This window comes from Hirundo rustica, chromosome 15, assembly GCF_015227805.2.
Source record: "Hirundo rustica isolate bHirRus1 chromosome 15, bHirRus1.pri.v3, whole genome shotgun sequence".
Taxonomy (NCBI): Eukaryota; Metazoa; Chordata; class Aves; order Passeriformes; family Hirundinidae; genus Hirundo; species Hirundo rustica.
The window spans coordinates 3,162,122-3,177,604 of record NC_053464.1 but is presented as its reverse complement, the minus strand read 5'-3'; the positions used below and the strand labels follow the sequence as shown (position 1 = coordinate 3,177,604).

The 15,483-nt window shown below is 46.9% G+C and overlaps 1 protein-coding gene across 3 annotated transcripts in view; it reads left to right on the top strand.

Annotated features, from left to right (window-relative positions):
• Nucleotides 1–15,483, top strand: part of GSG1L (GSG1 like) — a 56,263-nt gene that overhangs the window by 13,124 nt on the left and 27,656 nt on the right. For all 3 annotated transcript variants that reach the window (XR_005703247.1, XR_009208347.1, XM_040079570.2), the window contains exon 2: nucleotides 4,522–4,569. Coding sequence is in view for 1 of the 3 variants with exons in the window: in XM_040079570.2 (XP_039935504.1) it covers nucleotides 4,522–4,569 (48 nt within the window). In the remaining 2 variants the exon portion in view is untranslated. The remainder of the gene's footprint in view (nucleotides 1–4,521; nucleotides 4,570–15,483) is intronic.

Here is a 15,483-nt window from a genome sequence, read left to right as displayed (position 1 = left end):
CACCCGCCTGGGGTGAGGGAGCCCATGGGTGAGCCCTCCCTGCAGTGGAGCTCTGGCCAGCAGTGCCTGCTCCCCTGGCTGCCGGAGCCCTGCTCTCCCCAGCACAGCCCTGCCCCAAGCCCTGCCATCCTCCTGCCTCCTCCTCGGACAGTCTGCTCTGCTCTGCTCTGCTCTGCTCTGGTCTGCTCTGGCAGACAGGAGGCAGCTCTCATGATGAGCACGTGCCACAGGATTGGAAAGCTCGGGAGCTCAGGACTTCCCAGCACATTTGTGAGCAAGAAGGAGGAGAAGGAGTACGGGCCTCATGCTGCAAGCGAGACAGAGATCACCTCCCAATGCTGCCACAAGTGTCTCTGCGTCCCCAGCACTGATGCAGTGATCAAACCCACACCTCCCTCTGTTTGCTGTGACCACACAGTGTCCCAAAGCTGAGCTTTCCTCAGCAGAAACTGCCATGGAGCTGGAAAGCATTCGCCCTGCAGAGCTGAGGAACCTTCCTCAGCAGAAACTGCCATGGAGCTGGAAAGCATTCACCCTGCAGAGCTGAGGAACCTTCCTCAGCTGCAGAGCCATGGGATGGGAGAAGTCTCCCAAGGGAGCTTGTCTGGGAGGATGATCCCAGGAAGCTGAGCCTGGGGACTTTAAGGTCCAGGGAATTCCTTTTCCTTCATCTGTTTGCTGCTGGGCCTTTCCCAGGCAGGCGGGGCAAGCATTCAAACACACACACACACACACACAGACACACGTGTGCAAGGCTGACACTGATGACTCTGACCACACAAACTCTCAGAGAGAGCTGTGCCTTCATCAGCACCCCCAGAAACATCACCCCAGCACAACACTCGCTCCTCTTCCTCCCCTGCCTGTCCAGGTGTGCAGATCCAGCTGAAACACCTCCACCTCTCCCCGCTGCAGATGCATGGGGACATCACTCTGTGGTCCCTCAGATATTTTCACGGGCTCTACATCCATTACCTACACAACCTCAAGGCTCTGCCCCACCCACCGGCTCAGCCTTCCCAGATGGGTCTCCTCCCACTCTGGCTGCTCCAGGTTGAAGTTCGCCAGCAAGTTACAAATGCTCATAGACCTGCACATATACAGAATTAGATTCATTAATTAAGATTAATTAGCCTGCAAATCCCTGTGACCTGGGTCCTTGGGAAGCCCGGCAGAGGCACAGCAGAGCCCGTGCAGGGTCAGTGTGATTGGGAGGGGGTGCGTTTGCAAGGATTGCCACAGATGATGTTTCTACCTCACCCTTGGGAAGCCACAGAAGAAGCTGGTGCCAAGAGCTTTGCTTTTGGCTGCTTAGGTGTTGGTCAGCCCTCTCTCCTCATCCTCCAGCAGCTCCCTGTCTCTGCTGAGCTCCACAGAGCCTCACGTGCACTGTTCACGGCTGCAGCGTGGAAGTGCAGAGAGTTCCAGCCAGGTCCCACCTCTTCTTTCTGCTTGAGTGAGGTGCAGGAGAGGTCACTCCTTGGCTTTCTTCTCTGTCAGGATCATGGCCACAAACGGATGAAGGCAGAGGATAAATCCCAGAGACTCTTCTTGTTGCTTCTCTGAACAATCTTTTCTGTATTCTCTAAAGACTCTCCAGGAGCTTGGTTTAGGGGAGAAGATGCATCTGGAAAAGGACAGCACAGCAGGATAAACTCTGCCAAGTCTAAAATTAAACTTAAGAGGGCTTAAGAGATCAGTTATACAAGATACCCAAAAATAACTTAGAATAAATCCTAAGAGGAACAGTGAAAGCACTGCTGACATCTTCAGTTCTCAACAAGATGCATGTCTGCATGTGCAAGTGTGACTGTGCTTTATAAATACCACCAGTGGTTACCACTGAAAATGGAAGAGGGTTTTCCAGTGCTCCAGCAGCAGGGACAACAAAGGGAAGGGTCAGGAACTGCCTGTGCAGCTCCTACCATGACCTTCAGCAGCAAGCCAGGCACAATCAGCCATTGGAAGCGAGGTGACATCCAGGCTCTTCTCTGTCCCCTGTCATTCTTTTTGCTATGACTCCTAAAGGACATTTTTTGGACACTCCAGCATTTTCTGTCCCGAGGCCTCACGACAGGGAGAGATGGTGTTCTGGGCAAGCTGAATTTGAGGAGGAAGAGGGTGCACATTCCTCCCAACAGCCTGTGACCACCCTCTCCTCTGTCCTGCAGATAAGGCACCCAAACACTCTGGTAGCTCAGAGAAGCTCTGCCCTTGCCAGGTGTCTGGAGGGCACCCCCAGCTCTCAGAGCAGCCTGTGCAGTTTTTCTAGAAGCAAAGGCCATTCCCCTTTGCTTCTCTTGGGAGAACACTCTGGAGAGTCAGCTATTTGTTAATAGTAATATGGCTTTGGATTCACTGTAACACAAGTGAGGGATGATCAGTGAGAGACAGCTTGAAGTCAGGTTCAGATAAAACTGTGATAAAAGTAATAACTTACCTCTTTACCTCTGGGGAAAAAAAAAAAAAAAAAAAAAAAAAAAAAAAAAAAAAAAAAAAAAAAAAAAAAACCACCAGACCCAAGCCACAGATCCATGCAGCTAGAATGAAAAATGAAAAAAATCCTGCTTAATCTGCTTATACCAAGCCCAAATCTAGAGGTCACTCTCCCTATTGTCCCTCGATTTTACGTCAATAAAATTCCTGAAAAAAACTCATGCCATAAAACTCAGAGGCTCTGGAGGGGAATGTTTTCTACTTCTACCTTAGTATCTTTTCTAGTCCACTTATTTATCTGGCTTTCTTGGTCAGGAACCTAAAGTAAAGAACCTGGGGCAGCTGGGCTTGTTCCTGTCCCTACAGACAGAGAAAGGATGAGTACCATGATGCCAGAGCAGCTACAGAAGTTCAGATTGGGTGTAAGGAAACACTTCTCCAGAAGTGGACCAGAGTGGGAAGAAACTCCATCTTTGAGTCACTGAGGGATGGGTATCACCATCCTTGAAGCATTTCAGAATTTGAGTGGGAAAAGTCACGGCCCTGCTCGGCACAGGAGATGTGCAGGGCTGTGATTTCTGTGGGTAATTTCTGTGACCCATCAGTTACTTTTCCATCTGTCTGCCCCAAATCTTACTGGTTCAGACACAGCCTGCCCTGCCCACGCCTTTGGAAACAGAGATGCTGCTTTGATAAGCCAAGTGTCACTTCCTTTTCTTGGCTGTCCTCAGCATTCACAGAGTAGAAATCCTTCCCCTGGACATATCAAAATGTGCATTTCAATGTCAAATGAACCTTTTCTTTTTTAGCTATTTATGCACAGGCTATGGACTATGTACACATAACATTTCAGTGTATTTACCATAGATTTAAAACTGCAAAAAGTAAATAAAAAGTAGTAATATTAGCGCTATAATAATAGATTCTTATGTCAGCACAGCTATCATTTGACTGATTATGTTTATCTCGATCTTGCCAGCAAAGGCACCAGGAAGATGAACACTTTATATTGGTTTTTCTGTATACTGAATTACAAATAAGAAAAAAATACACTGGCTTCACCATCACTGTGGCATTTCACTGTTATATTCTTTTTTAATGGCTCACCTTTCCTAAATTAATCTTTTGAACTTTGTAATTAAAAGTGAACAAAGCTAATTTTTAAAAACCAGCCCCGTCCTTTAACTGCCTTTGCATCAATTAAAGTCTTAAAGGGCAAAATGGACTCTTGCATGACCTCTGGCAGCTGTGCCAGCACACCTTGGAGCACATCATATCAAAAGGAGCACATTTTTGAGTGAGGGATGCACTCAGGGCAGAGGAATTATTTTATCATCTTTGGTTACCTGAAGAAGTAAAAAGAATGGTCAAAGCATCTACCCTAAGATACATTTCCTGATCAGAAACTTCTCAAGAACTCCTGCAAGGCCAAAGGTTAGGTGCTAAACAGAGAGAGTTTAATTTACAGTGGAGCACGGGGAGCGGCACAGGCTGTGATGCTCGGAACAAGGTGTTTGCTTAAACTTATTTTTTTAAACATTTATACATTTGCTTAGCTTCTTTGAGGTTTTGTCTTAGTGATGTGTGTCACCTCTGTCTTTGGAGAGCTCCGTGCCCCCGGCAGCGCCCCAGCACCCGGAGGTTTGGTCACACTGGGTGGGGCACAGGCATTGTCCGGTGGTGAGAAGAAGGAGGGTGACAGTGCGGGTGAAAGAGCCCCTTGCCCTCCCAGTGCCACCTGCTGAGGGGTTTGTGTCACCCAGGATGGGGACCAGCCCTGTTCCTGCCCTTGGGAAGGAGCAGCACGGCCCCAGCAGGGCTCAGCCGGCAGAGAAGGATTCCCTTCCGTCCCTGTAAGCCACACTCCTGATCAAGGGGCGGCAATCCCAAGGGAAGACCGGCCCTTGGGCACAGCGGGTTTGGGCAGGGTGGAGGCACAGGGGAACGTCTGCCCCAGCATGAGACAACCCCGAGGTCCTGCAGGGGCTGGGGTGGGAGTGAGGGCAGGAACCCCAGGCAGAAAGAGAGGAGGCAGAGCGACACCGACCAACTTCTGTCTCCTAAAATAATCCTTTTCTTTTAAAGGTGAAAAATGCCGAAGTTTTATTGACCTTGCCCCGGCTTCTGAAAAAGGTAAGAGCACGGAGCCACGGCTTCTTCCCCTTTTACAGATTGCATCAGTGTTGTATCTTGTGGTACCTGAGTGCCAGGGGAAGCGCGACTCCGTCAGCGCACAGGGACGCGCGTGTCACCCCTGTGTTACACACAGCCAGCTGGAACAAGCACCAGGGGTTTGTGACAGCTGTTTGCTCGCTTTATGCAGGTCTGTCAGTTGTTTGATCTTAACTCAGATGGCTTTTTTCAAGAGAAATAAAGATTTATACTGTAAGACAGGCATTCCCCTTCTTTCTCTGGTGAGGAAGGAAATGCTGTGTGGTCTCCTCAGGCTATGAAGGCATTTATGGTCAGAAAAATACAGTCACAATACCAAATATCTCTTTGGGAGAAGGAATCATTCCAGATGCTTCTTTGGTTGGCTTAGCCTTGTGAAAAGTTACATATTCAAGTGCACAGAAGCAGGTTGCAACCATTTTCCTCACTCTGGTATTGGAGCTTAACTGATTAATTGTTGAGATTTCTTTTGTTTTCAGAAGCAATTTACCCCACATCTGAAAATCTCTAAGGGGAAAAAAAAAAAAAAAGTGTAGAGTTCAATTAAAGTGAACTGAGCCCATCCTGGTCCCAGCTGACTAGAAGCCCCATATATTTTATTAGATCACTTGAGAAAATCCCAAAACCTTTTGGGCACGGGGTGCCTTCCTCAGGCTTGGTGGAGCAGCAGTAAGAGGCGTAAGGAACAATTTTCCTTAATTTGCCTGAATTGCTGATCCACTGGAAAACGGAAAGAAAGGCAATTATACCGCTAATAAAGCAGGGGGATATTGCAGGGAGAGAAACAGCCACAGAGCCTCTGTGAAATTCATTGTAAGCAAACCCAAACAAATTATGCACATAAGGGAAGAACAAGCCTGGGATTAGTGTCACTAATGGGCTCCCAGTTAAATCTCACACACACAAATAGGACCTTGGGGCACAAAGGCTCTTACGAAACCACCAGCTCAACACTCAGCACAAAACAAACTCTGTGCTAGAAAACATTACAAAAGGACTCAGTGATGCCTTGTCGGGCTGCCTAAAAACAGAGGCCACACAGGGTTAAGGGAATCAAAAGCAGTTCTGTTTGTTGAAGGGCCTTCAGGTACATTTTGGGCAGATGAAGCCCCCCAGGGGCTGCACCCAAAATGGATGATGGTCACGGGTTTTCACACTTGGATATTTGGTTCATTTGCACGTTGGGGGTTAATATTCCAATTACAGCTTCAGGTAATGAAGTCATTCACCCCAGGTTTGCCTCCCCCAGCTCACTTTTGTTTCCATCCCTCAGGGCCTGAGGCAGTGAGGTGTCCTTGATTGCCAGGCCTGGAGAGGAATTGTTGTGTGTGACCAAAATGGGAAAGCAGCAGAGAACACTGCGTGTGGAGTTTAGAGTTACACACTAAAGAACTGCAGCATTACAAATACATGGAAAATGTAAAAGCAAAAATCCTAAGGCATCATCAGGGGCAGGGCAGAGAGCAGCCTGCACACAGCTGAAAGCTGCATTTTCTGCAATACTGTGGGGTATTTTGTGCTATTTCGTGCGGCTCCCAGAAGGGCAGCGAGGATATCAGAGTTCTGGGAAGTTCTGTACAAGGATGGGAGTAGGGCTGTGTCTGAAGGAGACACTCAGGAGAGGAGATAGCATGGACAGCGCTAGGGGTGTGAGAGGAGCTGGAGAGGCAGCTGGGGAAGGGAAGCTCCCTGCCTTTCCCATCCCCAGGGCTGTGGCCCCTCCAGCAGACAGAGCAGAGCGAGCACAAGGTGCTGCTCCAAAGGCAGTGGTGTGGTTTTCTGCTTTAGCCCCTCTCTGTGGAACTTCATCATGGTGCATAATGCTTGGTGGCATCACCCACACACTTTCCAAAACAGTGTTTAGTGCTTTGCTTTTAGGATTTCTTTTGGTTGTGTGAAATGCTGTCAGCATTTTTTTTTTTCCAGGAGAATTTTAGAGTTGCTGCATGATGTCAGTGCATATTTCTAAACTATTCTATTTTTCTTTTTTGAGGAAGGAAGGCTCTTTCTGTGTAGTGTTATAAAGAAAATTCTATCTATTTCAGAAGACTTTCCATGGAGTTGTAAGGGATATTGACAGAGAGAGAGGGGAATGCTTTGTCAGAGATGGAAAGTGCTGACCATCAGACTCATAAACAAAACCAGGATAAATTCCACAACTGTGCCTCAAGTTGGACGCGGCAATGTGGTTAATCTGGAATTGTCACCATCTGTTTTGTACTCTCCAGAGCTACTTTTACCACATGCGAAGAGAAAATTGATGCCTGATTTACTTTCCCTGAAGAATTCTTTAATGTCTTGACCTAATCTGCTCTTTTCCAGTTAGAAGGAATTTACCATTCCTTTAACTTCTTCATCCCCTCTCTTAACATTGACTTTAATAAAGTCAGAGGCTTTTCAATTGCTCAGCTCCAATCAGTCCAAGTCAATGAGAAAGGACAAAATACAGGGAATAGCAAATTTGAGTTCAGTTCAAACATTGTGGTTTTCATAGGCAATCGTGTAACTGGGAAATCTGGGACTAAACTTACCTTCACAATGAGACTACAACTTCCTTTCTGTATGTATTCTTAGCATCACTTACTACCAAAAATTTTTTATTTACCTGAAATGTCTCTGCAATACACCTCCATTACTGCAGCTGAGCACTCAGGTTTCCCAAAGTTTTCCTTTCAGTTGGTTTTACCTGATCCAAAGAGGATCTGTGTCTGACCAATTTCTAAGCTAAATACAGGCTCTTGAAGCCTGTGCCTGCTTCTGAGCACATCACCTTTCATTTTTAAGACATGTTAAGAATAAACTTGGTGTAATTGCACAGCCCATCTTTGCTTGAGTCCGCCACCAACTAACAGCAAGGTGGTGTTAAACTCCTGCAGATTATTTAAAGCCTTTTGATCTAGGAAAAAATCTATCACAAAAACTCACAGTAAATAAAACTATTCATGTTGAGGTCTGGTCACATCCTTACCACAAACCTTGCATTCATAAATGAAAATTCTTACAGTAAAAATCTAATAATTTAAGGCTGACCTCCCTATCTTTATGGACCAGTGCTGATCTCCAGTGTAGCTGGAAACTGTATCTCCGATCAGTTATTGTACTCTTTTCGTATATCTCACAAATGACATCTACTAAAAGGAGCCAGCAAAATTTGGGGCAAACAGACCCACAGTATGGTATAAATAAGCATTTCCAACCCACACTAGGAGAGCTTTTTCCTGCATTTGAGGCAGCTGCCAGCAATCTGTCAGAACCTCATAAGCCTAACATTGAATTTATTAGCTGTTGCTGGTTCTTAGTGCCAAAGCTGCTTAGCAAAATCAGCTTCATGATGGTAGATATTAACCAGAAAAAAAAATCATTTTCCTATGAGAGTTTACATTTGCTATTGATAAAAAATGATAGGGCAATAGCTGGTTACAGTGGCCAGGATTTTTAATGGGCTCTCACAGAGCAGATGTTGGAGCCCACAAAGTGCTCTAATTTTCACTACAGACGTGAGCAGTAAGACAGCAAATATTTCCAAAAGGAGCTGGAAGGGAGCTGTCAAAGTAGGCTGGACTTGATATTTCAGTTCTCAATTGCTTCTGGGATATTCTCCACAGAACTTCATAAAAGTTTTGTTCCTGCTGAATATTTTGCTGCCTGGGGAAGAAAAGGGTGATCTATTCAGCAAGGGACATTTCTGTCCCTGTTGTGGTGCCCCACCAGAACACTGAGGCTGGCACACTCCTCCCATGGCACCTTCTGTCATCCCTGGCCTCAAATCCGTGCCCAAGAGCAATCCCAAGAGGCAACAGAGGATACGTTCAAAAGGAAGAAGCCAAGACCAAAAATCACGTCTGAAAACTTCCAAGGAACTTCTGGTAACTTCCAAGCCACTCTCCAAAATGCATGACAGACATTTCCATGGCACCACAATGGTCCCATCAAAGGATCAAATGATGAGACAAATGGCTTCGGTGACTCCATTACACCACAGCTGGACACATCCACAGCTGTTCCTCCCCTGCCTGGGGCTGTGTGGGGATTCCAGCTCCTGCACCCTTCTCTGAAAGCATCACTGCGAGCTGTCAGCCCCAGGGAGAGCCCAGCCCAGCTCCTTGGGCAAGAGAAATCAGCTGGAAGCAGCACTTGTGCTGGAAGCATTGCGCTGGAGGAGAGCAGGGCTTTGCAGGAAATGTGGTGCCCCCAAGAGTTTCTGGGATGGTGCTCATGGAGGCTGTGACCTGCAGTGCCCACAGCATGGAAATGAGGGGCTCTGGCCTGAGGAGCCCTGAGGGGAAGCTGCTGCAGGAACAGGCTCAAATGTCAGTGCTGGCTCAAAACTTAGAGATGGCCGCACAAACACAGGGCAGGATTCCCAGGGCAAGCTCCAGCCTGGCCCAGGTTACTCCAGTGCTCTGTAGTACCTGATTTTGTGGAACAATTCCCACAGGGAATGGCAAGGCAACGGGCCATCAGCAGCTGCCTGCATTGCACTGCTCCTGACCTATTGATAAACTCACACACATAAAATAAACAAGGCTTTTCAGAGACCCCAGGGGCAAGGCAAAACCCAGCAGAAGGAAAATGCTCATGGCTAGTGAACATTGAGCAGTCCGAAATCTTAGAGGGTTTTGTTTTAAATGAGAAATTGTCCTGGCAGAGGTAGGAGATGCCTCCTGCACATCCTCTATGCAGCCTGTGATGCTGCATCCTGGAGAGATGAAGCAATAACAATTCTGTATTGCCTGAAAAGTGTCTGGCAGAGCTGAAGTAGCACATGGCAAACAGCAAGTAAACAAATCAAGCCTCACCTAAACACAGCACGGAAAAAAAGAGGAAGCTAAGCCAGTCCTGTACATGCTCCTAAACCGGCATTCCAACAGCAATTAATGAGAAGAGAAAAACTAGATGCCTGATTTTAATGGATCCTGACATAATAGGTGTACCAGAAGTGTGATGAGAGAAAGATAATTAGAGGGACAATAACATCTTGGTGCTGATTACACTGAAAGACAAAGCAGATGTCATGTACTAAAGCTGAATCGGAATAACAAGGTAATGTCATTAATGAGCAACACAATCTCTGTGGATGGATTCCATGTTCAGATAAAGAATGCAGAATTATGTTAGTGATCACCCCTTGGGACAGCTTCAGAGACAGCAGGGTTAAACTTCATAGCAGAGAAGGTGTAAGGACAAAAAACAAAGCAGCAGGAGCTGAGTCTAAAGCACCATGCGCAGAGCACGAGATGCTATGCAGGATGTAGAGACAAAATGTGGATATGAGCAGGGAGAAATCAGTGGGAAACTTGTTAGTCTTGACTTAGCCCTGCACTTGATTCAGAATGTTAGTAAGAGGTCCCTGGTATGGCTGATTAGCAGATTCAGCATCCTTCAGAAGCAATAAAACTGTTTTCAGAAGTTGTGAAGGAAGAAACCCGAGAAAAGCAAATGCAGATTAAAATACATTAAAATGTTCAGCTAAAAGGACAACTGAAGCTTGAAAGCCTGAAAACCACTGGATTCACTGCAGGCCTCCGAAGCATGCACAAACCCTTCTCAGTCAGAGTGTGAGCAAATGGCAGATAATGATCAGTGCTGATAAACGCAAGGTGGGGAGCATGAGGAGTCATCCTACCTTTACATATATAGTGATGGGTTCTGAATTAGCTTTTCCCCTCAGGATAGAGTTCTTGGAGCGATGACAGACACTTCTATGAAAACATTAATTCACTGCTCTGCAGAGATTAAGATGAAAAAGAAATATTAGGATCATTGTAGGAAACAAAGAACAAAACAAAAAAGTCACCATGCCACCAGAAGCACTCACGATGTACCCACCTGCAGCTCCCTGTGAGCACCTCTCACCCTTCCCCTGCCAGCCCCAGCTCAAAGCACTTACAATAAAATTTAAAGACATAGAGAGAAGAGTGACATTTATGGTCAAAAATAGAGAAATACTTGTTTGTATGAGAAGGACAGCGCAAAGCAGATTTCAGGCTGGAGAGGAGACAAACAAGACTTGTAACAGCCAAGTTAAAAAACAAACCTCTGTTCTTATGTACTGGGTAGATGTTCCCAAGAAGAAAAACAGAGGATCAATTTTCTAAGAGGAGCACTTAGAGACCTGCATCAGTAAAAAGAAATGTAACTGGGTCTCCCAAAAGAACTGTACACTTTCCAAAGCAGGCTGTATATTCTTCTTGAATACTTCCTATTGCAGTATTCTTCATATATATGCAATAGGGTAAATCCATACCCACACAGACAAATACCTGTGCACTTGTCATAGGAGAGCTCTGATTAGGCATGCAGGAAAAAAAATGTGTTACTTTTATTTTATCTGTGTTTTCTTACACATCTGTTATGAATCACTGAAGTTAGTTTTAAAGGGCAATTAGACATACAAAGCTGAAACCATTCTTACCAGCAGAATTGAAGCTAAATTCCTAATTACTGAAGGAGGAAACAGTCCTGTTTTTCACACTGGGGCTGCCAAAGATGTGGGGAGCACTGATCTGAACATCATTCATTTCCCAGCCCAGTGCTGAGGGTGGAAGTACATCACAGGCCCTGCACTGATGGTCTTCAAAGGGAAACATCGAGCACAATAAGGTACATGGGATAGTCCTCCTTTAGAGTATTTTTCATCATCTTTTCCACCCTCTTGCTCTACTCATTATATTACTACTGCACCAGGAAAAAGAGAATATGGATACAAAGATATCCCACAGTCTGCTCAGTATCATGCACTGGATTCAATCTGCTCGATGCCAGAGCCATCAAAAGTCAGAGAAAACACATCATCACATAGAAGAGAATCGTTTTATGAGTCACAGCTCCACCTCACCTTCCAAAATAAAGAAACTAATGAGGAGCTGAAGCGAAACAAAATCAAAACACGGCTTTTCCTCTCTCCCCTCAGTGGTGTCAGGTACTTCTCCTCTGGTTTCCCATGTTCCGCAGAGCGCAGTCTCTTGTCTGGGTGCCAGCCCTTTACCTACCCTTGCTGCCTGATTTGTTTGACTAGAAGAGGCAGCTTTGGGTACCTGAGGTGACATTTGGGGTCACGGAGCTTGCCTTGTCTCTGCTGGCTCTGTGGTGTGCCTCTGCAGCACCAGAGGAGCGGGCAGATGGTCGGCTCTGCCGTGACGCATTGACCAGCAGCGCTCAGTCCCGGTGCCAGCCACAACAACAGGCTCAGGGTTTATTCTTTTCACCATTTTTTATTGATCACTCCAGTACTTCTGGCTTGTGGTTCCCAGTATTGGAGTAGCAGAGAGGAGCAGATGACTAAACCCATCCGAATGGCACTGGAAGAGAGAGTGAGATTGCCGTGAAGCTGGCCTTAACTGCTCTTCCAAAACAATGTGCACAACATTTCTCAGTGTGGGCCCATTTGCCTCATTTTTTTCCTCTCTTCTCTCTTGAAGAAGAGAGAATTTAAGCGAGGGCCAGGTGTCAGTTCTAACAAAGTCGCTAAGTCTGAAAAAGCAAAGCAATGAGTCAAGAAAGACAAGGACAGCAAAAACAGACTAGAGACACATGAGCAGAAGTTTTTGTTGCTGCTAACATGAACAAGGGTAACAAGCTGGGGTTGTTGATCCTGGAGAAAAGGAGACTCAGAGGTGACCTTATCACTCTCCACAGCTCCCTGAAGGGTGGTTGTAGACAGCTGGGGGTTGGTCTCTTTCTCCAGGCAGCGCTGGCAGAACAACAGGACACAGTCTCAGCCTGCATCAAGGGAAATATAGGATGGATATTAGGAAAAAGGTTTTCACGGAAAGAGTGATAAAGTACTGGAATGGTCTGCCCGGGGAGGTGGTGGAGTCACCATCCCTGGATGTGTTTAAATGAAGCCTGGATGTGGCACTGGGTTTAGTTGCGGTGTTAGGGCTGGGTTGGACTCGATGATCTTGAAGGTCTCTTCCAACCCAGTGATTCTGTGGATTCTGTGAACTCCCCCATGTCCCTGGCTGCCACAGTGTGAATGGAGACCAAGGAGAACAAAATGCTTTTGCACAGAGATGACACCTGCAGGGCTTCCCCTGTGCAAGTTCACACCACCCAGAACCAGGGCTGGCCCTCAGACATGGTTCTTTTCCTCCCACACGGGGTGACATCTGTCTAGTTGACTTCTCACAGCCTCTTGTGGTTTCCCTGTGTTTTGTGGCAGTTCAGGGATCTTGGGACAATGGCTGGGAACCACAGGGTGAGAGGAGCAGCAGTGTCTGAGTTAGCAGCTGCCAGTGGGGAGGTGAGAAGGTTCCACACTCTCCATTGCCTGGACACTGATGTCTCCTCAGCTGCTCAGCAATGCAGCACTGGCTTGTCCCTCAAGTGCCATGCTCTTGATTTCATCTCAGTCAGGCACCAGGATCTCAGTGGTTATTTAGGAGCACACATTGCACAGCTCCACTGCTTTGAGCACATAGAAGGGATTTTTGTCATATGATGAACTGTGATGCAGAAAAGCCCCTAAAGCTTCTCCTGGCCTGCATCAGACATCCTCAGGCAGCTCAGGCTGAACTGGCAGAGAAGTGACTGGAGCTGGTGCCTCACTGTAGCTCAGACAGACCCTGGCTGTCAGGGCAGACGTGTGACACCGAGTGATGAGGAGCTCCAAACCTCTCCCAGAGCTCTCTGGCTGCCTGCAGCATTGTCCAGCCTGGTCACTTGCTCAGGGACAGCGTGGCAGGGTGTGACAGCTCAGGTGAGGCTGCTTTGGTCAGCCCCCTGCCCCCACGAGGGCAGCTCTGCCCTGGGAAGGGCTGGGATGCAGCAGCCACAGATCCACAGGGAGCACGGGCTCAGGCAGTGGGTGCTCCTAAGGAGGATGAATTCCCACTGAGGCATTCTGAATATGAGCTTGCCCCAATTAGGAAGCTAATTTTCTGTCTGAAAGGGCCCTCAGAAATCAACAGAGCTTCCAGATCATTTCTTCTTGGGCACTGCTCAGGAAGGCAGTGTCACACAGCATGGCAGCTGATACATCCATTTTTGGGTTTCTTTATGCTGGGTAACTTCCAAGCCCCCTCTCCAAAATGCATGACAGACATTTCCAGGCATTTCCCTGCCTTTGCTGGGAATGGTTAAGGCTCAGGAACATCCTTTAGGAATAGCAATATGATTTTCTCTCAAGAAATCCTTTAAGAGCAAAGAGCTCATGTTTATGGATTCAAAATGCTTTGAACTCACCCAGCAATTCCCCTGTTGGCCACCTCTTCAGTGTTTCCTTGAGAACATGCACCAGCACTGGGTCTTTGACAGTCATTTCCATGGCCTGACCAGCCTGAAGGAGCATCCAGAAGAGGATTTCTTTATTTCAGCTGGAGATAGGACCTCAAAATCTGGCGTCAGATCCCGTTGGCATAGTGAGCTGGCACCAAAACCCAACTTCTCTGATTTGACAAGTATGCATCAAACTCCGTGGCTGCATGTGACTGTAGGTGGTAGGAGGTATAGATGTGATTTAAACTCTCCAAAACTGGTTTGTTGGCCCCATTAATCTCAAAAATTCAACAGTAATTGAAATTATGGAACTTTGGCATTGCAGAAACAGCAGAAAACATTTCTTTATCATCCTGCACAAAATCCCATTCAGATGTCATCCAAGTTCCTGGCCTGTCAATCCAAATTGTTAACAAGCCTGAGAATGGTTTTAATAATGTAACACAAGAATCATCTTGGCATTTCGTGGGGAAGGAGCACAGAAGAACGTGTCAGGCTTGACAGGCCTCAGTTTCACCAGAGCTCTCTCATGGAAAACATGGAGTGAACTGTTGCTGTTTTGAGTCAGGAAATGGCAGTGGACTTGAACAAGGAATGAACTTTGGGTATCAAGCAGTCAAACTCAGCTCAAACCTCCTGGAAGTCATTAACAATGCTGTTCTTTGGGTTCCTTCATCAGGAGCTCACTGGACGCCTCGAGCTCTTCTGAGCAGAATTCCCATGGCTTTTATCAGGATCCCTGTTGCACAGGAAGCTCAGCACTGGAGCTCCGTGCTGGGAGGTGACAGCGTGTCCACTCGCAGCGCCCTCCCCAGAGTCTGAGCTCACCTGAAATGATTCCATGTTCTGGGAGGAACTTTGTGAGACTCATTGCAGGCTGAGCTAAAGATTCTTTCTCTCATGTGAGAAAGAATGTTCCATTTGTTTCATCCTTTCAGACTGCCTGTGATACCTTTTTCTGACGTCTCGGTTCAGGCGGATGCACTCAAGTTGATCACACCTTTGCAGAGATGCACTCAGATCTATGGATCCTCTTTCAAGATGCTGCTGCTCTCTGCTGTCAGCCAGAAAGGCAAGGGACTGATGGTTCATGGAGAGCTCGAGTGCCTAAAACCCCGGTGATCTTGTGGGGAGCAGTTCTCCTCTCAGTCACTATGAAGAGGATGTTCACTTCACTGGAGAGTGCTGCAAAATGAATTTCCTTGAGGCAATGCTGCTGCAGGGGCTAAGCCCTTGAGGAGGTGGCACTGGTGCTTCCCACCATGAGCTCCACAGAGAAGACAGTCTCTCACATTGATTAAGAAACAACAAAGTTCAGAGACACAAAGTTCTTTAATGTCCCAGCTACTGCACTGATCTTCTTCCTGCCATGAGATCAGATGATATGGATGTGATGTGATTCCTTCTAATGCAGGAGCCCTATGACATAGGTTCATTTATGTGAAATCTTTTGGTGAGTGCCAGCTTTTTAATCTCAAATTCTGGGTGAGAAGCTGAGCCCAGGTCCTGTACTTTCAGGGATTTTGCTTCACTGAGAGGTTGTCCTGAAGCTGGTGAGCCCTTTTCCTCCAGGAAAAGCCTCACAATCTGTGGTGTTCAGGTTCAGAGCAATCCCACCTGGGACATACAGCATATCTGTGGGGAGGGAGCAAAGAT